The sequence below is a fragment of the Tauraco erythrolophus genome, chromosome 11, assembly GCF_009769465.1.
Source record: "Tauraco erythrolophus isolate bTauEry1 chromosome 11, bTauEry1.pri, whole genome shotgun sequence".
In the NCBI taxonomy this organism is placed as follows: domain Eukaryota; kingdom Metazoa; phylum Chordata; class Aves; order Musophagiformes; family Musophagidae; genus Tauraco; species Tauraco erythrolophus.
In genome coordinates, this window is record NC_141475.1 from 16,022,768 (window position 1) to 16,048,567 (window position 25,800).

Genomic DNA, 25,800 nt, shown 5'->3' on the forward strand with positions numbered 1-25,800 from the left:
TGGTTTGAAGAGACAGGCCCTAGCTTTCTACATTTAGGGGCAATTTATTCTCTGTGGAGGTCACTTGCATGACGTGACAAGGTTCAAATCTTTTACTTGCGCCTTCTTCAAGAAGCAGGTTGAAAACTATTTTACAGATCAAAGGTCATTATTAGTAGCTGTACCATGGCACTAGCTGATTGCTACATAAAGGATGCTTCACAAGGAAGCCGCTGTTGTATAAGCTTGTCTAGATACTATATGGTATATTTTGCACGGCTTTAAAAAAATCCATTAGGATTGATTTTTTTATATCAACCATTTTTAAATTAAAATCTAAAGCCAGACTGACCTGAGAAAAAAAGAATAGTCACTATTTATTAAAATTCTTCCTGCTTGGAAAAAGATATTGACAATTAGCATAATGTAAGCTGAAAATATTTTAAACTGTAGAGTGTCTTAACTATTTGACATTCTATTTACACTAATTCCTTTGATGTAAACAGAATGTCAAATTCCATTTACTCTACATCTTTTAACTACTTAATCAGGACACAAAAATCAGCCAGTCATACTAAGCATGAAAAGATCACACAGCTAGAGGAACACTAGAAAATTTCTAACCAGTTTTTTGTTTCAAACACCTGAAGTCACTATGAGCCTCACCTTCGGTGTTAGTGAGCTGCTGCCTCAGCGTATTTGCCGTGATTGCCAGCATCCGCTGTATTCGCCAGAAGAGGACAATATCGTTACATTCGAGCTGAAACGAGGAAGTTGCAGTGTCAGACCTCTGATGCCCAGTGAACATCCTACGCTTAAAAGTATCTCTTGACACTTCTAGCAGCAAGCGTAAACTCATGTATACAGATCCTGATCTTGCACAAAAACCCCACAGGATAACTGCTGTAAGTAAGAAGGAAACACACAGAAAATACTTCTCAAGGATCGTGTCAGCCCTATTTAATCACCTTTACATCTACTATTTTCAACAGAAAGAGCCATTATCAAGGGATATCATGGAAGAACAATTTGCACACACTATATGCAGGCTGGTGAGTATAACCTAATGCTCACTGAAACACCACACTTGTTCATAGCAAACACACTGAAAGACAACAGCTGAACTCCACGTTGTGACTCCCTGGTTTGACAAATGCTTCTGAAGACAGTGTTGGGCCAAGGGCTACATTTGTTAACAAAAGAAGAGACAGTTTCTACACCTGCAAGGATGGCAGGAGGGGGCACTAACTTCACCATTAGGACACCTTAAAAAGACAATAACAGGAATAGGAGGTTAAGTGTCACAGAGAGGCAGCTCTCTGCTCTATGATCTCATTCTCTCACCTCTTACAGGCAAAGGTATTTCTGCAGTAGTAAAGATTTCAGGCTCCATGGGTATCATTATTTCTCACCAAAAAGAAAAACAAAACTCCACAGAAAGTTAGGAGCTCTACCTTTCCAGTAATTTTTTTTGGATGTAAAATATAATGGTAAGAAAACCATATATCTTTTCTTTGTGCAACTTCGTGCATACTGTCATTTGTTGCAAAAGCTTGCATTTACAAAACTGAAAAGTAATTTAAAAGATCTGTTTGTAAGCTACAGAGTTGTTGTGTTTGTTTGTTTTTTTTCTGTTGATGACATGTGGTTCCAAGCATTAACTCTAAACACTTACTTACCATACTTATCCCACAAACTCCCCTTACTTAATGTTTTCTGAATTTTTCCTGTCAATGAGGTAAATAAATATCAATGGGAAAGTGGGAGAAATAGATACCAAAAAGATACCAAAAGCTGTACAATACTGCTCATAACAGTGCATTTTCTATACACATTGATAAATAACAGATGTTTAGGTCATGGCTGATACCTAGAGGTCACTTTATATAATTACCACCAAGATGGCATTTTATCAGTTACAAGCCTCCTGTAAAACATACCTAAGATCACCAGCTATCTCAAGGTAAGGATATAAAAGAAAGGTTATGCTAGTTTTAAAGTATTTGTAGGTTTTTTCCCCCAATTGAGATGGAAATATTAAGGGAAAACACCAGTGTATATCTGGTTCTTGAAATTACCTCTGAGTCCACAAAATGCCTCTGATAGTAATAGAAGCCTCTTCGACATAGATTGCAGTGGTTCAAAGCAGTCTTCAGGAAATATCTTCTATAAATTTGGTGCCATGTGTCTTTAATCTAGGAAAACAGTACTTAAATTTGATTAAATAAATACATACACTATCGTGCATAGTTTAACGATCACATTTAATTTTAAAATGTAACTCCAAATTCCATTATTGCTGTCATGTAATGTATATTTAAATATTTCTCAGCAGTTTGTCTGCAACTGGGATATGATTAATGTGTTAGTTACATTTGGTAAACATCACAGATGACTGTCAATTTAAAAATCTATTCTTCCATGATTGTAACATAACTGAATGCTTAAAAATACAGTCTGCAGCCAAAATATTTTTAAACTACATAATGCAAAACAGGACAAATTGTTCTGCTCTTGGCATGATGCAATCTTCACATTAAAACTGAGAATACATTTTTGAGTGGTACCCATTAATTTATTAATTAAACCAGATTAAAGCACAGATAAATATTTAATGGGTCTTACGTAAACAAACATTTGTAACTTTTCTTGATTAGGTTTATTTATGTTCCAGTTCTTCAAAATTAAATATGTATATAGATACGGCTCTTCAAAAAAATCAAAATAAAATTAAGAAAATCAGTTGCTTAGCTAGAAAGGAAATTCAATTTGCACTCAATCTCCTGGTGTAGAGGATGTGGATCACTACTCTGACCTTTAAAAAAGGTATAGTAAATGGTGTATAGGAAAGGGCCAGCAGGTATTTAAATAACTCTCCAACTTTGAGTAAGTACATGCATTAATGTTGAAAAGGTAGCCAAAGTTGGCGCAGAAAATAAATCACTGTTAAAGGAAATCTGCATCTATTACTTGTTAATGTTTGGATTCTCATTTATTTAAAATATTACATTTAATTAGATAAAAGGTCTAATTATGGTTAAGAGCCTTACACTGCAATGAGATAAAACATTTACCAGAACATTTTAAACGACAATACATTCCTTCAGGGCACCCTAAAATCCCTCCCTTTTCCCAAGTATTTTTACAAAATTTCCCTCTCTTCAGTGTACCTATGAATTTCAAACTGTACATACAACCACACAGAAAGTTTAGGAACATACAACGCGTTTTTATCGCATCTTGCTCAAAGGCTTTGATTCCACTACATAACATCTGAACAATAATTTTAAACAAGCCTTGTGATAATGCAGGCAAAAAAATCTGCTCAGCAGATTCTAATTTCAGTATAAACTGACAGATTCCAAAGCGTTGTACCGCATTTGTCTGACAGCCAACACAAGTGTGTGAATTGCGTGCAAGCAGTCATTTAGTAATTAATTTGGAAACATGTGGATTACAAATTCAATATTTAGATGGAGTGCTTTGTATGCTGTCTAGAAAGAACATTCAAATGTTCACAGAGTGTCCATGTGTTTTGTTACAATTCTGCATCTTACCAGACATGGGTCCACTGTTATTCCTCTTGCTTCAAGATTCTTTCTGACAGTCGTCACTTCATCATTTGCCAGATAAGCTGCATGTTCTTCATTGCATTTGATTAATTTCTCAAGTTCATTTTTTGTTTCGTTACGAATATTCTAGGATAAGAATGATTAGTTAGAATTAATTATTATAGACTCAGAGATTATCAGCATCTCCTCAATAAACAGTCTATCTGCTTAATAACCTAGAACAGAAAATACCTGACTTTTAACTATTATATTTGAGTGACTCAAAAGGGTATTTGTGCAAAGATATCTTAAATACAGTATTTTTAAATGGATAATTCACTGCCAATTTTGTATATTTTTTTTCTTTTCATTATGCGTAGAAATACAGAATCACATACTGATTAAATCCAAATGGAGCATGATGGGAAACTGCACGCGACTTCTGCTTAAAAGGAATGCTTGGAAAGTATACAGGAGAATAGCCCAGTTTCCACTCTGTTTTCATCAGTTTCTTTCTACTGAGAGAACTTAAATATTCAGGTCAATGGCATAATAGCAAAGCTGTAAGTCAGCTGAAGAATGGAAAACAGTTTACAAGCCACTATATATCTGCAATACGAAAAAAGCATATGGAATTCTCTGTGGTGTAGTATTTAAAACAACGAGTAGTACTTAAAAGTAGTATTTTTTGGCAATCATCTAAATAGTGTGAAGAGGGTTAGTATTTTTTGAAATTTACTGAGTAATAACCAAAGTTTTCGAAAGGTAGTGAACTACAAATTCTCTTTTTTTTTTCCTTTTACCTGTTCCTTGGTGCGGCCTATCCAGTATAACCACCTTTTTTTCCAGTCTGGACCCACCATATCTTCAATAACAGATTCAGCTAAGAAAGGAAACATGATATTAGCTATCACTTAAAATGAATTTATAGTTCTAAAATTACGTACAAGATCAAGAATAGATGTTTTATGCTTAACAACATAAGATATGTCATACGGAGTCAAGTTAGATGTCTTTCACTTAAAGCAACAGTTGATGTCTTTTACTAAAATTAAAAAAATGACTGCCAACTGGTAGATGCTTCAAGAAGTACATAAAAAAATATAACACCCCTCCACTGAGACAGCCCTCCAGGTTCCAAGTCCAGTGTTTAAAAAAATCTTACCTTGTTGCAACTTGCATCAAAATTAATTATGCCTGACAACCATAAATGGACCAACCACTTTCCCTGAATTTATCCTATTCTTCTACACGTGTTTGCACAATTTTTTGACTTTACAGATCTCTATTACTTATCTTTCAGTTGCATCATTGCAAGAACACTAGCCTTAGAGGCTGTATTTTGCTAAACATTTCTCTGAGTATCAGTACCATTCTAAACTGTCACCACTATCTCAGTTGTGCTGATACAAATGCTTGCATTGCAGTAAAGTGAACTAGATCCAGAAATTGGCCCAGATTAAAAAACACACAAGAGTGGAATATATCACACAACTCACTGTCTTTGAGACGACTTTGGAGTGTCTCTTCCATAAAATGAATAGCTGCATCCCACTGCTGTTTATCAGATATTGACCGATCTTCTAAGGCATTGTGCTGGATCACTCGCTGCAATACAGAACACCATTTTAGCATAAAATAAATCATTTATTCAGGATTTAGTAATAAAAGATTTCTGACATTCTCTTCATTTCTTGCTGTCTATAAAAACAGTGTGTATTGGGCACATAGGATTCATTCAAGAGGCACTTTTCAAAGCACTGTCAAAAATATTTTCTTGTGCCTTTAATTTGACTTTCTTCTATAGCCTAGCACAAATAATGTAAAAAACACAGCAAACATGAAATCCCTCTGGATTACAGAATCTATAAAGATGGTAATGAAATGCTGTTATTTTACGTGGCTATACTTAACAGAACAAATGAGCTAATCCCAAACAATTCTCACAAGGCTGTCCTTGGGCAGCCAGTGGATTATGGAGGACATTTCCCTGAACCAACCAAAACAATTTTATTAGATGCTATTGAGGGCAACCATTAAAAAAGGTAATAGTAAAATGAATTGAGAAACATAGAATTAAAACATTATAAACAGAAGGAGAGATGGACACATCTCCCTATAATTTTATGATTACATTAAAAGAATGCAAAAATACTGAATATGCAACTTCAGTAAAAATATTTCAACATCACTTAGTCAAAAATGCAAAAAACCCCACTACATTATACCAGGCTATCCTCCGCTCTCTCATTCCATTTATGTCGTTTAATACTTTCTTCTTTGACAGCTTGTTTCAGTTTATCAAAGATATCATCATGCTCTTTTCCTTTTTGTTCTGTCATGAAACGGGAAAATTCTTCTTGCAAAGTCTCCCATGCCACCTAGAAAGTCAGTGAACAATGCCTGCTGAAATGGACCGTTACACCACGCACCAGCTGGTAAAGGAACATTTATGACAATTTTTCTAAGTACAAAAATTTGCACTTTTCGAAAACAACGTACAAGCATAAGAGTAAGTCACTGACTTTTCCTTTGCTGCCTTATCCATTACTAATGAAGTCAACACTAAGTTTACTTCACTATGTTGTAGCAAGAGGAATTCTGTTAAACTTGCATAAAGCTATTACAAACAAATGTACCTAGCTTGAAGGGTTTGTTTAACCTTTTAAAAAACGTGTTTTGTTGGTCTTTAATAGGGAAACTTTACCAGAAGAGCAAAACACAACGTATATGTTTCTCAACATCAAGACCTTGCTAGCCTTTTCTGACATGCAAGCAGGTTAGAAGAACTGCAGTCAGCCCTTCAAACCGTCACCTTACTTCTCTGGAGCTATGCCTTCATTTCATCATGCTTTGCAAAGACTTTTTTTTTTTTTAATTTTTAAAAATAACTAAATTCTTACCTCTACTGCTTTATTAGGCAGTTGCTTGTCAGTCCACTGCTTCAGCTTGATGTCCACAGTGGTGTTAAACGTCCCTGAGTTCATAGTCTGTGCTGCTGGAAGGTAGATATTCTCAATCACATGAGTAGATACCCTTTCCCATAAAGATTTCTGAAGAATCTCCTCCCTAAAATGGAAGTTGTAACACATATGATGGCTTCTAATACAAATGTGTCTAACCAGTATGCATTCAATTTGTTCGAAACACAGAAAATAAGACTACAGAACACAGGAAACACTCCTTAACATCAGGACACAACTTCAATCAAAATCTGCTTGGAACTAAGGACGCAAACATACAATGTTTTCAGCAGCAAAGACAGCTTCAGAAGTTGGACTCTACAACTCCTACGGCTGCCACCGCACAGCAATGCAATCTTTAATTATACCAGTATAACCATGCAGACCTGTGTGTGCGTGTGCATGGCAGGTGGGGAATGACAAGAGGGCAGACTGCAAGGCATTGAAATGATTTGACTAAAAAGGCCACACTCCCAAAAAAATATATGGGTTTTGTTTCTGTAGTATTCTGATTTGTTTGTTGGAACATGCTGTAACTTTCCATATGGGATTTTCATTGATTGTTCCCAGATTTGATAAACAACGAAGCAAGTTGAGAAGTCTGATCTTTTACCAAAACGTATATTGACATTCATTTATACAAGTGCCTCATGTCACTACAAAACTAAGCACCACTTTCCTATTTATGATGTGTTTCAAGAAGTAACAATGGAAACAATCTAATTTTAACATTTTTAAATTACAATAAACTTATTCAGGAAACTTTGCAGCTGCAGTGAGACAACTCAGCTGAGCCAGTGTAACACACAGCCAGTCCCACAGAGGCAGTCATGCTCCTCTGCTCCTGCCACAGTCTCCAGTACAGGTTGTGTGTTTTTTGCAGGTTAATTTTATGCTAGCTCAGCATGATAAATCAGTTTACCAATAGGTCATATGAATGTCAGATTCAGCAGAATGGTGAGAGCTAAGAGCTGAAGAATAAAAAATGTTTTCCTTAAAAAGCTTTGTTCAAAACAAGATGATTTGGATAGTGTTTAAACAAAGAACAATTATTGATCGTTCTTGATCACCATTAAAAGAACTGGGGATGTGGCAAATTAATTTCACTTACTGGGTGTGTTGGAAAATGTCTGTTATGGATTTTACCATTTATAAATGCACTGTAGGAGAAGGGCAGTGCTAGAATTAAGAACAAATGCCATCTCACTCCTTCTTTACTGACATGTCAATAAAAATATACTTCTGCTTTGTTCAATTCAATCAAATTAATGGAAGGAGTGAGAATTTTAGCAGGATAGAAACATTTGCATTCATCAAATGCACTGCTGTTTTTCGGCTGCACATAATGGCTAACAGACATTTTTTCATGACTTGGGTTTTCAGTTCTACTTTATAACTCATTGAGTGTCATAAAAATAGAATCACCACTACATTTTAACTTTCAAAAGAAATGCACACAAACACTCATGTTATGCACCCACCCAGTTTACAACATAAAACAATGCCGACCAGACATGGGCCAGGGTACTTCAGCATCTATTACACATCAAACACCAAAATGGCAAACCCACATTACATTTGGGCTAGAACATAACTTCAGACTAATACACTGCCTACAACACTTTCTCTGAATACATCCACATGCTCAGGATTATTTTAATGTCATTAGAAGACAGATATTTTATCTTGGTTTTCAATCTATGACGAGGTAACAGGCAAAGGCACTAAAGAAATCTTTTTTGTGGTTCTCAGTTGTGGCACAGGCTGCCAAAGTAATCCTTGACTCAGCTATCCTTCTCTCAGCCTGCATCTACAGTGGCTTTACTATGCAGTGAAGCTACACAGTTAAAATACTTAGGCTAAGCTAGCTCTTTCTCACACCTCTGTCTGCCTTACAAAGAAGCAGGGCATCATAATACGTTGCTACTTGGTGGAAGCTACCAATGAGATCCATATGTAGGATGAAAATTCTCAAATGTCTAGATCAGCTCTTTTTACAGCCAGGAATTACATAATCTTTAAACTCCCGAATCTGATTCACAGATACACAAAGTTTCTTTTATTCCAAGATCATAGATATTGTTTTGATATGCACAAAACCAGAACAAAACACACTCACATCATAATTTCTGTTGATGGATTATACAAGTATGTGCTGATTCAGAATAACCAAACACAGACTACTTCCGCAGGGACAGAGGACATAAGAAACTGTTTTTCTGAGGACAATGTATTATTATTTAAGAATTTTGTTTAACCAAAACTCTTTATATTTTAAAGGCAAACTTCTGCTAGTTAATTAAAAAAAAAAAAATTACCGTACCAGTGCTTTGGTGTGACCTGAGTCAAGCTTATGACTTCATCAAGAATTTCATTCTTTGCTTTTTCAAACAGTTCATTCTATGCAAAAGGAGAAATATGAAATAATAAGATTTCAAGTACAATTTGATCATGTTTCCATACAAAGAGTAAAAAAGCAAAACCTTTTTCTTACAGCCTTTAAGCCTAAAATGATACCTTCTGGTCATGTTCTGGACAATGTATATGCTTGTCAAACTACCCTGGTTTACCATACATCTTCCCACTCATCTCTTGCATGCCTCTGGCCAGGCATGGCACTTGAATATTCAGGATCTCTATAAAAGAACTAGAGAATGGGATCATGCTTGTCTTGTTACTCTGTCGGAAAGACCAGAGAACGTAACCTCTCTTCACCAGTTCTGCCATAATCAGAGAAATGCTGACCTATTCCTATGGGCAAATTAGGTCAGTTAACTGTATTCTAGAAGAGTGAAAGACTTGGTAAGTGTTGAAGCATCTCAACTGTAAAGCACATTATTTCATGAAACAGAGAGCTTAGTATTTCCTTCCCCTAGAATAATTTACACTGTCTTCACATTTTAAAATGTCAGCACTCTATGTCAACTTTAAGAAACTTTAACAAATGAGATTAAATGACATAAATTTTAATCCACAATCTTCAACGTTTTGTAGCAGACAAATTAAAGCAGTAGTGTAATTTACCCTGTCAAGCTCTCTCAATCGGGGGTAATTGTTCTTCCATTCAGTCTCAAGATTGAAACGTGTGGCTGCAAAAATCAGAAAAAAGGCCTTAATTTTTTGTCTATATGCACTTCATGACTATCTTAAAAGTTTAGCAGCTCCTAAAATTGCCACAAATCTTGCTTATGACAAACCCTGCAAGAACTTTAAGGGCCTCTGCAAACAAGTATTTGCTGTCTATGCTTTGCTAAGATACTATGTCTGCAAGTTGCCGGATTCGTGCATTGAAAAAACATAGTGGAAAAAGAGCCATTCAGCTTCCAGCTCTGGACAAGTCAGTCCTGCCCTGGCTGATCAGACGGTATCTTTATATAGGAAGCCATTTTAAACAACATCTGAATGCAATGGAAGAATTGTGTTTTGCTCATTAAAAAAAAAGAATTTTTTTTCTTCATACTTAATTTACTCCTTTGGCTTTTAAAGCAAGTGGGTCTTTCATACCATGAATCATTTTTTAATGTGTTTTTGTGAAGATTAACTGGGGCAATTGGCAATTCATGAGAAATGGTGATCATACAAAACGCATAAAACACAATTGCCCAAGCATGCTGGCAACAGTATTGTTGTATGTGATAGAACTAACTGTTCAACAGCAAGTTGCTATTTCACATGTTTTTTTAAAAAAACATTTACCTTTAAAAGCATCTGCTTGCTGCTCCACAGACTCTCTCACCATTTTCCAAAAGCAATCTGACACAGCAAGACTTAAGTTCTTTGTTGTTACTTGGTGTGCTTTCAGCATACATGTCCTGTAAAGAAAGACAGCTAGAGGAAATCCTTGTATGCATACCCACGCTTTCTGGCCCCAGTTTCCTCCTCACAAGAATAAAGCTTTGCTTTTTATAGCAGAGAATAACATGTCAATGTGCACCTATACAAATTCCAGTCTCTTCCTCCAAAATATTCAATGCAGATAATCAAAGCAAAGGGAAAATAAAAAAAAACACCAACCAAAACCAGGCCCAAAAAAACCCCACCACAAATCAATTTTTATTCTAGAGGTTGCAGAGCAAGTACTGCAGCCCCAAAGACCAGACCATGCAGGTTACTTTCCTGAGAAATACAATCTTGTGAAATCAAAACTCCGCTCAATGAGCTTCCAGCAGAACAAAAAAGCTAATCCTTTGAATACAACATCGTTGTCACACCAAGACAACTGATATTTAGAGGCACGACAACTCATATTTGGGCTGGATTCACTCCTCCCAGCTGTTTCAATGGCCTAGACACAGGCTGGGAACTTAGTTCTTCTGGAGCCAAGAGAGGCTCAGAATGGTAGTGGAACCAATTGCTGCCTGAAGATGCCATTGACTTACAGCAAGCAGCAGGAAACAAGGCTAACTTGGCCACCTCAACAAGATGCTTAATTTAAGCAGATTAAATCTCAAATAGCATTTTCACACTGCAATCCTTTTTCTAAGTTCAACAAGAAAAACTGATGCTAGCATTTACCAACATAGGCTCATTTTATTAAAAGGAATAAATAGCAACATACTTCAACAGCTTTGAATTTTGAAAAAATTCCTCTTCATATTCTTTAATAGATTCAATGCTTTCACTGCTGTTTCCTGGAGAAAGAAGAGAGTGCTGCAACAGTTCCATTTAGACAGTTTTCTCTGCTATTAAGGAGAAAATAAGCAAAGCCAGAGCTCTCTTTACCTTTTCCAGTAACAACTGCAAAATAACCCAAAGCTTTCATTGGGAAGAGTTTGCCTTCAATTATTTGCTGGATCTATGAAAATAAAGTATTAAAAAACATGGTTAACTTTGCACAGAGATATTTCTTCCTTCAGTCCAGTTTTAAAGCCAGATCTAGTTGTACCTATGCATAGACTTCTATAAGAAAGTTTGTCATAGGACTATGAGTTCTACTGATTTTTAAAATAAAAAAAATATATATAAAAGCATGAAACTAATAAGGCATAACATAGCAAAACACAGAATAAAGTGAAAAAGCCTATCCCAGAATATCCTACAGCCTTCTCAGGAAATGGAACTTGCTCAAGTCACCCACATGGAAGGACTCAGTATTATAGCAAGATGTAGCCAAGCTGTGACTGGAGTCACATAGCTAATCATTAAAAGCAAAGCCTGAGAGAGATTAAAACAACCACCCCAAAAATTCATACTGAATACGCAAATAATCACTCAAAAATATCTAGAATAGGTAGATGAGGTCCAATATTTGTGATGGCATCTCAAGTATTTTTCCATATGTGACTTTAGCCACCACAGTACGAGAAAAATAGTTTAAACTCACCCTGCTTGGGCTAGCCACATTTTTCTCAGCAAGATCAACTTTAGTCAACACAAAAATTGTCCTTTTTCCTTGGGGATCCATTTGACTGACTAAGTCAGTGACAATACTGCGTTCTGCATCTACTGATCCATCTAAAATGAACAAAACCAAAAAGTTACATTTTAAGGACAATGTAATCTAACATGCAGTACTGAAAATATAGTGGGCATCAAATAAGTTCCATGTTACTACTTAAAAACAGTAAAATTACACTCTATTCAATTTTTGGGCACACACAGTGAAAATTTGCTTTGTTTCTAGTATCATAAAAGAATTCATTTGTTGTAGTTGTGTAAGTTTTGAACAAGCACCATCTTGCTTTAATTATTAAACTCTATTGTCTGTTGCCTCCAAAAACATTTTTGAAAAATTTTGTATTTTATTTTAATGAGAAAAAACTCTTTATCAAAAAGTTGATTTTTGCCATGGATACCAAAGGTGCTTTCATTTAGAAACAGATGTTCCACAGCATGTTGGTTTGCACACTATACAAATTACCACAAATGGAAAAAAAATAAAATTAGGACAGTTCCCAAAGTCACATAAGAATTAGAATTAAAAAATTTAAAAATCCTGCCAGTTGGATAACCAACTAGACTTATTACCTTGAATGCAAAGGATGATGGCATTAGGATTCTGCATGTAGGCCTTGCTGATGCTAAAGATAGTTTCTTTTGTATCTGGAGCCATACCTGATGTCACAGTCTTTAATACGTATATGGAGATACATATTTAAAAGAAAAAAGAAAACAGAAAGATGTAAAAAAGAAAAACAATAGTTAATGTTCTCACCAAAAGCACGACCTCACTTTTACATATCTAAAGACTTTTTTTTCTTTTAATTGCATACTTACACTAATGACTCCAGGCAAATCAACCAGTACCATTCTCTGCAAACCAGGACCTTTCACACTTAAGGATATGGTCTATAAAGTAAAATTGAAATTAAAGGTTTATACACACACCTACTTTGTAGATAATTACATATACAAACGCACATATATAAAATTACATAAACACATACATATGCTTTAAACTAGCGACAGACAGTAATTTTAAATAGGAAGTCCAGTTATATGTGCATGTAATTATCATATAAACCTGATTTTAACAGTCCAAATACACACTGTATAGTGCAAAATATTAAGTATACACAAACTGGATTCATGACAGTCTCCATCTGAAAAATACTTACAAAGACATACATGTACAGATATTTGCCACTAAATATTTGACAAGTCTTACCTCAGTGCTAACAGTGCACCCTTCCTTCACACTACTCCTCATTCTGATTTCTATTTCATTTCTCAAAGCTGCAAGCTGTTTTGAGAAAAGCAAAATATCAAACTCCTTATATTGTGATAGAAGAAAAAATCATCAACATAAGTAAAAAAGTTTACTTGGGGATTAAGATCTCCGCTTATAAATACTAACTGTCTCAAATGCATGTTGAATAACTAAGTCTAGTAAACAGGACACTAAATGAGAGATTACCTGCAGACCCCTGCATACTCCAAAAATGTCTTGGCACAAGAGCTCCTTCTACATTTTACCCACTTCAGTGCCAGCCAAAAACTATACTAAGAGATAATATAATAACTAATATAATGCCTTACCCCACTAAACATATTTCCCTTTAATTAAACAGGGGCTAACAGCCCACAAAGACACAAAATTTTTCAGAGAATTAATAAAAGTCACATTAACTTCCAGTCACATCTTTATACTTACATCCTCTTCCTTGGTCAGATCAAACTCCCGAGAGCTGTCTTTGAATAAAGCCACATGGTGGGGACCTTCACTGAGAGTTACCTAAACGAAAAAAGCCTTACATGAGAAAGTATACTAACACAGAGTAACATGAGAAGTACACAGCATATGAGTACTTCCCGCTGCAGACATACAACTATATGTAATGCTTATTTAGCACAGGACTACTTATAGTAGGAACTACTACTACTGTCATAGGACAAATGGATCACATATACGCCTGCAGAAGTTTTGTTATTGACTGCAACATCTCACTTGGAAGTCATTTTATAAACCAATGTTCACATATATCAATTAATGGCATAATCAGAGGGAGAACAACACGGCAAATGCTGATTCAGAGATCATGATGTTTCTTACCTTAACAGGGGAACGTGTCATCATCTCCCCAGACCCTCGAGGGAATATGCGGGCTTGGGCAATCATTTCTAACACACTGGTTTTTCCTGCACTTTGATCTCCAACCACCACCACCTTAAGGGAAAGTTTAAACAGCCATTGGCTTTCAGCAGGGCATTCTGGAAGCTTAAACAAAAGCTGACTAAAAAGATGCTAATCTGTATCAACACTGGCTGTATTATGTTTGACAACAAATGCATTGGTTTAGACATGGAATCATTGAATAAATCCTAACTTTTAGTCATGAAAAAAAATTGACTGGTGCTTAAGACAGCACAGTCCACAAAGCACTCGGCCAGGCCTCCTAATGAAGAGAGGAAGGGCTTGGTGTTCTCGTGGCAGTCAGTTCTTCTCTCCTTGTACAAAATCCTTTCAGCAGGCGAAACACTGAAGACTACTCATCTGGTAGATGCTACTTCTGCTTGGAGAAGGCTGAATTCCAACGTAGTTGCTGTCGCTTCCCCATCTTATCAGCTTTCTATAGGAGCCACCAGTGCTACATGTACTTGTTGAAGCAGGAAGCATTCCTGGCTTTCCCCTACACCAGCAGCCACGGTAGCCAAACCCTGTTTCCCCCTCCAACAGCAGCACTACTGTGAGAAGGTAGCCAGGGCACCTTACCATTTCAGCTCTGCTAGTACACCCTGGGAAACAACAGTCATTTTACACTGCTGAGAAGGGTGGGATGCCCTCACTGAAACCATTAAAAATGAAACTCTAAGCACAGCAGCAATATCTGGATCTAGATAGGGTTTATCTAAGAGCCAAGACAGACTTAACATAGTTACATTGTTATTCTCAAAATTCTTTTGTTGCACTCAAAATGGAGAACATGTCTTAAGCAAAAACCCTGGAATTATGAGAAAACAGCCTAGCACTAGCTCTGGATTATTCTGGTATATAAATAAATGTTCTGTTCAACTACAAGACTGGTGTTTCAGTTAAAAAACTTGAATTTCTTATCTACTTACTCGAGGTAGGTGATCTTGAGTATTATAACTGGCATCATAATCAGACAGGATGTCGAGTACTTCAGAATACATATCAATCAAGGACTTCTACCAAAACAAAAAAGAACAGAGAGAAAACACAGCCAATTAACAGAACAAAGACTGGGTTTCAGACTACTTCATATGTATATTCTGTAAACTCATCTGTAAAAATGTGTTTATTCTCTCCTGATGGTTTGAAATCTAAAATGTCTATACTGCAGGACAGATCTCTGTTTTATGAAGTACAATACGAAGTAAAGTCATCCCTTGCCTTCTGTGTATGAAAATGCTACAGCAGTATCTTGTTCAAAGAGCAAAATGAGAGCTCTTATGTACAGCATAAGAGAACAAACAATGCTGACTTCACAGTTTCCAAGCTAAGAAGTTGAACTGAGTTTCTTCCATTAAACATCTAGACTTATTTTTTCATTGTGATGAACAGTAAGCATTAACAAGGGTATAAAGCTATCAACCTCATTCTGTACAAATAAAAACTCCTTATCCTCCAGTTCCCAGAGTAAAGATCCTTATTGGTGAGCAAGTGATGCAGAGAGGCAGAAAATGTCTGGTTTTAGAACGCTCAGGATGTTGGCAGACAAAAGCAAAAGCACACTTAGTTCAATCTCCCTGGATTTATACAGGGTTGTTAAAAGATGTTTCCTGACCCAGTAACTAAATTCCTATCAAACTCAGTAAGACCCACGACAAAGCACAAAGGGATCAGACTGTGTGTGTAAGAAGAGTTGGAAGCATATTTACTGGGAAATACAGTGAAGCTACATTAAAACACCCAACCCACGCTCCCCACTTACTTAGGTAAGTTATTTAGTTAGACCTGGTAAGCTCTTTGTGCTCTTCAACTGAAGCCGTTTCCAAAAGTTATATAATTCAAAAAACCACGACATATAAAAGTCTTAACATGTCAAAAAATTAGCATAGATATCATACAACAAACATTATAAGTTCACATATAAATCAACAAATATAATTTAGAATAGCATCATGGAAAATATGGCATAATTATATTTCTATGCTGATTTGTAACACGTAAGTACCTTTAACTTCCTCTGATGAATCCCCTTGTCATCTCTTTGCAGTACCAATTTTCTTAATTCTTTGTTCTCCTTCTCTAATCTCTCAAGCATTCTTTGGTATTTGAGCTACAAAACAGTGGTACAAACATACTTTTGTAATTACAGAAACAGTACACTCATACAAACAAAGTTTCACCTAGGATAAAACATATTATCTTTCAAGTAAGCCTTGCAAAAATATAGAAACCTTCGTGATCACTGTAGTTCATGAAAAATACAAGGTCATCAAGAGAAGACTTAGACTTTTTTTTTTTTTGGCAACACACCACCTTTGCTTCAGAAGTTTTAATAAGACCGTAATGTTTAAACTTGGAGATACATACATCAATCTTTAAGCATCTTAAATATAATTTTCAAAGGAGCTACATATATAAAGTCAGACAGAAACTAGTGTCAATGGGAACGGGCTGTTCAATCAAAAACATCACAGGGCTTAAACGTGAATTTGCAGGCTTAGTTTAGACCTTTTTTCAGTATACAACCTCAGTTCAAGAAACAACTGTACCAGATCAGTCATGTTTAGAAGGAGATTATGCTAGTCCTCTGACTACTCTGAAAACTGTTTTCTACAATGTGGAAATGCATCTGGCCTGAGTATACTTTTGAGAACAAAACAAGCTTCTATAAAAAAAGGTAAGTAAAAAATGCTTTAGAAACTAGCAAATATATACAGAGGTTACAAATGTAACTCTTCAATAAGTAAACTCCTTTCCCTTCTGCAGAAATGTGCCATTTAAACACACAAGACATCACAGACATACATAGTAGCATTGAAGTTATAAAAGAGAACTGTAGAATGTTAGGGGTAAAATTAGCATGCATAACCAGGTAAAAACTGGAGTATCACCATTATATTTACATAACACTCTTGGGCTAACTTTACATTTCAGGAATATACAGCACTGAGGGCAAGGAAGGTATTTTGGGAAAGTATGATCACGCATTTGCCCTATTCTTACGCTCACCTCTTGCATGCTGTCAGTCACTGTCAGAGAAAAAAGACCAGACTGACCTTTGGTCTGTGCCAACACAGTCGACTCCATATTGATAAACTCAAAGACTGAAAAAAGCACTGCGTTTTTACCAAACACAAGATATTTCAGGTGTGTGTTTGCCTAGTAAATCTGAGTCTGCTCTACATAAATCTCTACTCTTAACATCAGTAACTCTGAAAAGTTACCTGAGTGCGTAAAAGTTCTTCCTGAAGCTGATCAATCTTCTCTTTGTCAGAAACCTAAAAGAAAAATAATCATGGCTACTAACACATTGTTTAAGTTTATCCACTGCAAGTAACCAAACCACAAACTGAAAGCTTCATTCCACATTAGAAAATTGACTTTACATGCATTTTAAAGCAAGTAAAATTCTTCAATCAGCATTTGAGATTTAACGCTGATGGAGAGTTCCATCTGCAACAGGAGGTTCGCATCAAAAAAAAAAGTCTGAATTCCAGTACATGCAAACGCAAAAATTAACCCTTCAAGACTTAATTCTAGGAAAGTGGGCTTAGGCAAAAGTAAACTCTATATGACGTTCAGAGTCTTCCAGTCACTGCCCTAAATGTAATTTTACTGATCAAACTCTCAGGATCTCGTATGATCACTTCCTGAATTAGCACTGCCTTAATAGGATACAATCACTACGACACCTGCTATCTACAGAAATTACTTTCAGGTGAGCATTCACTATTTCTGAATCTTCAAGGTGATTCTTATTTCATATTTGTTTTCCAGAATTAGAATCCTAAACATTCATGGACAACTTCATAAACAGTAGTTAGTCAGGACAGTCTCAAAGGGTTATTTTAAAATTATTTAAATTACATTAAAAATGGGAAAAAAAAGGATATTATAATACAAAACATTTTGAGTTCAAAGCATGAATATAATAAGATCAGGCAATTAGAGCCATTCTTAGTTAAATATTCTTAAAATGGGTTCATCAAGATGTAATAGAGTCATTCAAAAAAATTCCTTCTTAATAACACAAAGACAAAAGCATAAATGGTGCAATACAAATTCGTATGATGTAAGTATTTACAAACCACAAAATCTAATGGTTGATGAAACATTAAATTTAGAAAAAAATATAAACAATTACTGAAAGAATAATATAAGTAAAAGCTTCGATATTTACACAAAGCTCATGTAATAAAGCTCGTGACATTTACAACTCAAGTTAGCTTCGCATGAGAAAGAGCATGCTATCAAACATGCAGAGGACAGCTGTCATTTAGACACAAATCAATTTAGTTACTATCATTTCACACCAGTTGTTACAGATTAAACAAGAAAAAAATCCAGTTATTCATGGTGATTGATACTACTTAGCTATTAAACCTGTAATGTACAGGATTGTACCTGCACTTTACAGAAAGTAACCCAAGCTGACACTTCCATCTATATCCATTTATTTTCTTATCCATCAAGAGCAGAGAAGAAGTGCTGTAAATTGACTTCTTTTTCAGTTCTGTTCATTAGTTCAGTGACAGCAAAAGTGCATCAGAAACACGGTTAGTTTAGCACACAGACAACTGGATGCATGCAGGTATATGCAAATAAACATTTACATATACACACACACTTTAAACACCTCAGAGACATAAGGGAAAATGAAAACAGAAGGACAAAGCGAATGGTGTGGAGAGTCAGAAGAAGCAAGGAAATAAAGGAAAGAAAAGTAAAACAAAGTGTTTCCATGTGCTGCAGATTTTCAAATCAGTTAACGCCTTCCTGCTCTCTGCTCTTAAACAAGCTGTTCCTGAAAGTACTACTGGGCCTTGATGCATCTTTGAAGTACATACTTATAGATTACCTTTAACCACATGAGCACTGTCCTTTATGTACAGTATACTTATGTTAAACACACTAAGCAAAAATATTGCACACAGCTACATATTGTAAGATCTGAAGCAAAAAATTATCTAGCACTAGATGATTAATTCTAACAAGGACAATTAGGTAAGCTCTGTCAAAAATAACAAACAGCTCGAGAATGATGTATATGCTTCAGCGTTTGGTCCGGGTGTGCTTTGAACATTAGTACATAGAGTATTTTAAACATGTAATTCATAATATTGCTAAAAATTTTTTAAGTTGCCAATGAAAGCTAAAACTGTCATAACAATCTGAAGTACTAACAGTCACATAATGGCTAATCAATGATCTATGATTTCTACACACAAATAAAAAAATCAAATATTAAAATATCTCCATATAGGCATATCAATACTTGTTTAATCCAGTTCAGCATGGTTTGTACATTAAGATTCCTCTTTCTTTCTCCATTGCCATCATAAAGAGTTATGAGAAAGGAAAACTGTAGGGCCATTTTTAATCAAGGGTTCCTGCACACAAAGATGCAGATACCTGTTTACTAAGATTACCAGAAGCTCCTTATGGAGTTACTCATTTTGCACAGCAGTAGCTTTCCAAGAAGCTTTGTCAGACACGGTATAAGCTAAGTATGTGCCTCTGAAAATTCAATAGCTTTGAAATCCCAGTCAGAGGTTTTGTATATTCTCTATCCAGACTGTAAGTAATTCCAAATTGATTATCTACAGAAGAACTACAATAATTTCCAGTAATACAAATGAAAATATCAAGGCCCAGACAAAAGGTATGTAAGAAGCAGCTATGCACAGTGCAGCGATACAAGACTCATCAACTATACTGATAAATATTTATCGAAAGGCTGACAAAAACAAATATCAACAGGAAACAATTATATTTTTGTTTTTAATACACTCGCCTGATCGGAGATAGTTCTTATTATTACTCAATTTACAACTGAAATAAATTTAATATTGAGTAATTAAATTAAAATGGAAAATGTGCAAGTAAATTTGGCAACAGAACTTCTAAGAATGCAAATGAAATGATCATGTTCTGTAGTAGACAGGCAAGACAGCCAACTCAGTTAAAAAATTAACAAGGTTAGTTTATGCCCTATGCCTTGTCAAAAGGGCATGCAATGACTTATTGCAGTGACAGTAACAATTTCTTCTTCCAAAGGAGAATTTAGATCAATGATTGGAATCTTTCAGTTATATCCTCATATTAAGATATGAAAGATAATAGTTTACGATCTCTTTCAATCTGTTTCACAATTAGTATGATAAAAAATGACATTCATTGTTGTTAGGCATGTATGTCAAACAGCACACTTGAATGCTAAATTAATATTTTTTTTATATGCAAGGGAAGTTAGCATTTCAACACTCAGAAAACACAGGTACCTCCCTTGGAGGACAGGATAACATTACAAAGATAACGCTTACATTTATTTCACAGCTTGGGAATTGCAGAATTAGTTCCAAGAAAGAACTAATAAGGTAGAATTTCAATCAGAAAAGAAGTAGTATCAAGCTCTTCCCTCTCCCCCTCCCAATTGCATTTATTAGGCTGATACATTTTTACATATCAAATATTGTATTGCCTTCCCAGTAATTTTTACATCTTCATACATTTTATTATAAACTTCAAGCTACTATTCCATATTCCAGCTCTCTCAATAAACTGTATACAATCTGACGGAGGCTGAAGGAGTTACTTTTATTTAAAAAAAGAGTAACTGAACAAATAGAGAGTATTTAGATCACTGAAGACATCCTCACTCTTCTACTAAAATACACATCTGGAAAGGAATGAATGCGAGGACATTAGTAGGACATCTATTGAGATTATTTTATCTCAAATAATTGCATTTCTGTTGTACTTCATTATACAATGCCTAGATTCCTAACTGAGGACAGAATACATCAGTGCCATTTTAAATCCAGACAGGATATTTGAAAAATGAAATATGAGGAAAAATTGCCTTTCATAATTTTTTTTAATTAAAGGAAGATTAACAGTTTAGAGTGGTCAGGAGTTGTAACTCTAAACAATAAAAAAAATATGGCAAGAAAGTAAAACATTTACGTTTAAAACACTACTATAGTTTCAGAGAACAGTGATTTCCTCTGTTGATGGACTAAAAAGCATGACAATTGCAGCTATGCAACTATGTCTAGAAGTTTAATTCACATTTACTGTGTTCCTCTTTCTGTGGGAGTTATCTTCAGATGTACAGAAGATTAAGTTCTGTATCCAGTGCTCAATTCCAAAGCTGTTGAAAAACATGAGTAATCAGACAGATTTTTGGGAGGCATAGAAGCAGCTAACAAAGTAATGTGGTTAAAAATTACGAGTTGTAACAGATTAGACAACTAAAATATCCCAATTTAGGAAGCATTTCCAATTCATCTCAGCCATATAATAAGGAATAAAATGATCAGAGCTTAAATTAAGTAAGTAAAGTGATGTGGCAGATATTCAACAACCACAGCATCTCAGTATAAACTGTGCTTTAAGAGGGAAAATAAAGGAATACCTTTGATGAATATACAGTAGAGACTTATTAACAGCAGCATTTAATTGGCTGTGCAAAATTGTTTCTAAGGAGTTGCCATCTTTTTCAGATTGGTAACAGTATAAACCAGGAAAAAATGTTCCCAGAGACAGGTTGCCTGTAAGTAGCTATACTCTTACAAGACAGACCTACCGCAAGCAAGCCAAAGTAGAGAAAACAGACATGACATTTATTGACATACTTTCTTTAAGTGCATTTTTAATGTACGAACTTTAAAAAACAGTTTTTATAGAGGCAGAGAACATAAAATTTCAAAGTGACACAAAGTACCTGGTTTGCTTTAACAACCAGGTTAAAGCAGCAACCAGGTTAAAAAATGCAGCCTGGTTTAACACCAGGCTTTAAGTGTAACTTGGTTAAACTGAAACACGACTATACATCTGTAGTGAAGTTGTAATAATAATTTGGGCCCATGATTTAATCAGTCAGATTTTTCTAGTTCAAATACAGAAGGCTGAAGTATTTGATTAGTGTGAATACAGTACATATGGTCCCTTAAGCCATCACCTTTCGCTTCTGCTGGGAAGACCCCATGTTATATTGGCCAGCGGCTCTGCGTGCTTCCTCTTCGTGCTGCTGGATTTGTTGTTGTAACAGAATGAGTTCACCAAGCAGGCCCTGCTATGAGTTTATAATAAAAAGGAGAGGAAAAATTTGGGGTGTAAGGAAAACAAAGTTAAACCAAAGGGCACGACAAAGACAGATGAAAAACAGCTATGAATGGGTCAGTTCAAACAAAAGTGAAGTTTCATTAGCAAGATCTCTTGCTAGCTAGCTGGGAGTGGATATAGCCAGCAAAACCATGCATTTTGCAAATCCAGGTAGAACAAAACAAACTTTTAGCTACATTTTTTAATGATATTCAACTTTAACTAAGCATCTAAATCTTAAAAAAAAATAAACTATCTTATCTTTAAAATATTCTCAAAGGTTTCAGGATTTCATTTCAATTATTCATACCAGAAGTTCTCAATTATCAGCAGTTTTTCATACCTTAACCATGCATGTATTTAAAGAGAGCGTTCTGGATATTCTACACAAAGTTGTGCACAACAGTTAATAGGCTCAACTTTGTCAGTAACATAAAAGTTCTTTTTTTATTCTTATTCCCAGTAATGCAGACAGTTTATAGAAGGATTATTTTGCCTCCTAAATAACTTTCTCAAGCTAGGAGAAGCAAAACAGTTTCTGCAGCATAAAGAAAGAAAAAGCACCCTCTCCACTTCTGTAACACACTGCAGTTTAAATTCATGTGGTCATAACCCTTCCTGATCACTTCAAAATCCCTGCATCTCAATATTTATTCCTTCCCTCATTCAGAGTTTCCACAAAGCTTAGCTTTCTTCTCTTCTCCCTTCACACCAAATATCCTTGTAATGGTAAACTGTTTTTCAAAATTGATTGAGAAACTATGCCAGCACCTACTGGAATTTTATGTACAATTTATTTCAGAGAACGTAGGCAAAAGTATTAATGAGCTATTTAAATAAATCTCCTTAGAAAATACTACATCTTATTCTAAGAAAGCATTCAGTGAAATGAAAGGTTTCAAAAATGCGCTTCAGGAATCAAAACAAACCCTGAAATAGAACTTTGGTGTAAGAATTCAAGACATCTACCATTGAGTTACACATTTGTTGCATGAAATACACACACAGGCATGTACACATAAGGATAACACAGGAGAGAACAGATAAAAGAAAGACAATCAAATGACCAAATATAAACATTCGTTAAATAGGGATTTGTGTAACATTTGAAAAATAGAAAAATCTTCACATTTGTGAATGCATTAGAGCTGTGCCAAGCACTCAGGTAAAACAAAATATTTTGTTTCTATACAGCAGCAAGGAAGGACAGTTTCACAGCTGTACTTAGTATTAGGGGAACAATAACAATATTTTGCCATTTTGCAAACAAGGAAACTCTCAATACAACCTAACACAGGCCCTTTAAACATTATGCTATGGGTCAAGAAAAAACACTGAACAAAGCCTGCCATGAAGGTCTTTTAGTACTTAAACAAGAGCTGTAACAAGTGCTTGAAGTCACCCAATATAACTGTTTACTGTGCAATTACTTTTAAGATATCTGGTCCATGTGACTTTTACTCCATAGTAAAGTATGAAAAGCCCTTTTAAACTGCAGTTACCCCATTTAATAAATTATTTAAATTAAAAAATACAGTGATTTAAAGACTTCTCAATAACACTTTATTCTTTGCATATATCAGTTAATAAGATTATTTCCTTTATTTTCTATTTCTTACTCTATAGGTTCGAATTAAAAAAATAAAAATAAAAATCAAGAACCTTAAATAGCACGGAACTATACACACACCACTCAGGCTGGTATGAACCAGGATACAAACAAAAACGTTTACATGTCTGTCATTGGACACTATCATTGTTTTTCCCCTCACAAAAAAAACCAAACAATTATTCCAGGGTACAATTGTATTTATTTCAAAGAATTTTATCTAGAAAAAAGAACATTTGTCAATTAATGTGATTTCAAAAAGCAAGTTGTTTACAACTGTTGTATTATTATTTTCATTATCAAAGAAACAATGTAAAGGGGAATGAAACTAGTTGACAAACACAGTGGCACCAATCCTGCAAAGTCATCATGAGAATCTGGGTGCACAATAAATAAAAAAAACGGCAAAACAAGTGCTGACATTGTTACTGCAAATGCTTTAAAAAAATACATTGTTTTGCATTAAAAGTTAAAATGCTGTACTTCAGTTGAGTATGACTCTCTCTTAAATTTAAAAGTTCCTCATGACTAAAGTATTTGTGTCCTATTTTCACAAGCGACCAAAACATTGTCTTTTTGCATGTCTTGATTCTTTCCACTATTTCCCACTGACTTCAGTGTGACTGTTGATGAGAAACGCTGAGCCACAAATAAGTCCTTTCAGGAAAAATAATTCAATGCTGAGGGATGTAAAGGGGTGAAAATGATGAGGAAGGTAAAGAGATTAATTTCTAAGAATTTGAATAAACGTCACAATTTTGTCCAGAGCACCTATAACATAGAACTGGCAATTAAGTTGGGAATATAACAGTGCTATGAACAGAAAATAGAAAATTACGGAAACTTTTTTGCGTAACTTGCAAGAAAGAATGAAACAAACTAGAATGTTTTGGAAAAAAAAAAAAAAAAAAAGATATCCAACTCCAGCGATATTCCTCACTAAAGCCTCTTTCTTGCTCTCCAGCAGCAGCCGCAGTGAAGAGCTGTAGAGTCACCGTGTCACTCTTACAGGGACTGAAGGTGACCCTGCGCTGGCTGAGCGAGGCAGTCTACGCACCGCCGAATCCTCAACAGTGCACCAGGCTCTTCAAGGCACGAGATTTTATCAAAGTACCAAAGGTGCAGAAAGGGCTGAGTGGCTGGTTTTGAGTTACTTATCTGGCTTCTAAGGCCCAAATCAATACTTCGGTCACATTTTTCATACCCTCTTCATCACAGCTATAACCATTACACATTTTCTTTAAAAATTGGGCTAAGCTTTCGAATTTGTTTGCTTTAATAGAAAGCTGAAATTCCTCAGGAAATTTTTTTTGGACACAGACAACAATGCAAGATAATTTTCTAAGAAGGTAACACTGTCATTTCAACTACAAGCCTGAATTATTCCCATGCATATAATACAATAAAATATTTTACTACACTATAGCTTTTAAAACTATCTTCTCTTTCTTCAAGAACAAATTTTCTTATTTAATCCCAGCAGAAACAGATTTTAACTCCATTCATTTAAATTACTCATCTGAACAATCCAGTAATTTTAATTTAATTCTCTTTTCAAAAAATTGTAGCTTTTATATTAAATGAGAGATCATGAGACAAGCACATTAGCTGGCAAGAAGCAGTACAGCCTGATTCGGTGTTCAGGACAACGTTCACTCTCTCAAAGTTACCTTGCAAACTAACTGGTTTCTCACTCATTCTACTCGAAGTTTTTAGGGACTCATCTGAGGACGATATCCAAAACCCGTTCTACAGAACATTCCTCGAAATGAGGAATTCCTAGATTCCTTTACCAGTTACCCATTTTTCACAATGAAACAAAGAAAATCAGCTCATCAGACACGTTTACTACCATGCTACAGCACTTCATGCATCCATACAGTCACAATTCTTAAACTACTATTGGTTGGCAGTGGAAAGCATTGAATGAAAAATGGCCATCTAAACCACTGTCTTGAAAATAATATGCTTGCCAATAAACTAAGTGATTATGCTTTGTTAGGTATTCATATGTGCCTT

General features: G+C 35.2%; 1 protein-coding gene across 7 annotated transcripts in view; it reads right to left on the reverse strand.

The window, feature by feature from the left end:
* The window catches only part of OPA1 (OPA1 mitochondrial dynamin like GTPase), a 55,034-nt gene that overhangs the window by 19,827 nt on the left and 9,407 nt on the right, over window positions 1-25,800 (reverse strand). For 3 of the 7 annotated variants that reach the window (XM_086617999.1, XM_086617997.1, XM_086618000.1), the window contains 22 exons: window positions 22,030-22,143; window positions 17,291-17,344; window positions 16,072-16,176; window positions 14,996-15,082; window positions 13,986-14,099; window positions 13,587-13,667; window positions 13,101-13,175; window positions 12,710-12,781; window positions 12,461-12,560; window positions 11,817-11,947; window positions 11,216-11,288; window positions 11,052-11,124; window positions 10,190-10,305; window positions 9,518-9,582; window positions 8,817-8,893; window positions 6,434-6,599; window positions 5,759-5,911; window positions 5,030-5,138; window positions 4,334-4,413; window positions 3,537-3,677; window positions 2,058-2,174; window positions 646-739 (listed from right to left, as the gene is read on the reverse strand). In XM_086617999.1, coding sequence (XP_086474125.1) covers window positions 646-739; window positions 2,058-2,174; window positions 3,537-3,677; window positions 4,334-4,413; window positions 5,030-5,138; window positions 5,759-5,911; window positions 6,434-6,599; window positions 8,817-8,893; window positions 9,518-9,582; window positions 10,190-10,305; window positions 11,052-11,124; window positions 11,216-11,288; window positions 11,817-11,947; window positions 12,461-12,560; window positions 12,710-12,781; window positions 13,101-13,175; window positions 13,587-13,667; window positions 13,986-14,099; window positions 14,996-15,082; window positions 16,072-16,176; window positions 17,291-17,344; window positions 22,030-22,143 — 2,197 coding nt within the window. The remainder of the gene's footprint in view (window positions 1-645; window positions 740-2,057; window positions 2,175-3,536; window positions 3,678-4,333; window positions 4,414-5,029; window positions 5,139-5,758; window positions 5,912-6,433; window positions 6,600-8,816; window positions 8,894-9,517; window positions 9,583-10,189; window positions 10,306-11,051; window positions 11,125-11,215; window positions 11,289-11,816; window positions 11,948-12,460; window positions 12,561-12,709; window positions 12,782-13,100; window positions 13,176-13,586; window positions 13,668-13,985; window positions 14,100-14,995; window positions 15,083-16,071; window positions 16,177-17,290; window positions 17,345-22,029; window positions 22,144-25,800) is intronic. The other 4 variants (XM_086618001.1, XM_086617998.1, XM_086618003.1 and 1 more) reach the window with 2 other exon arrangements.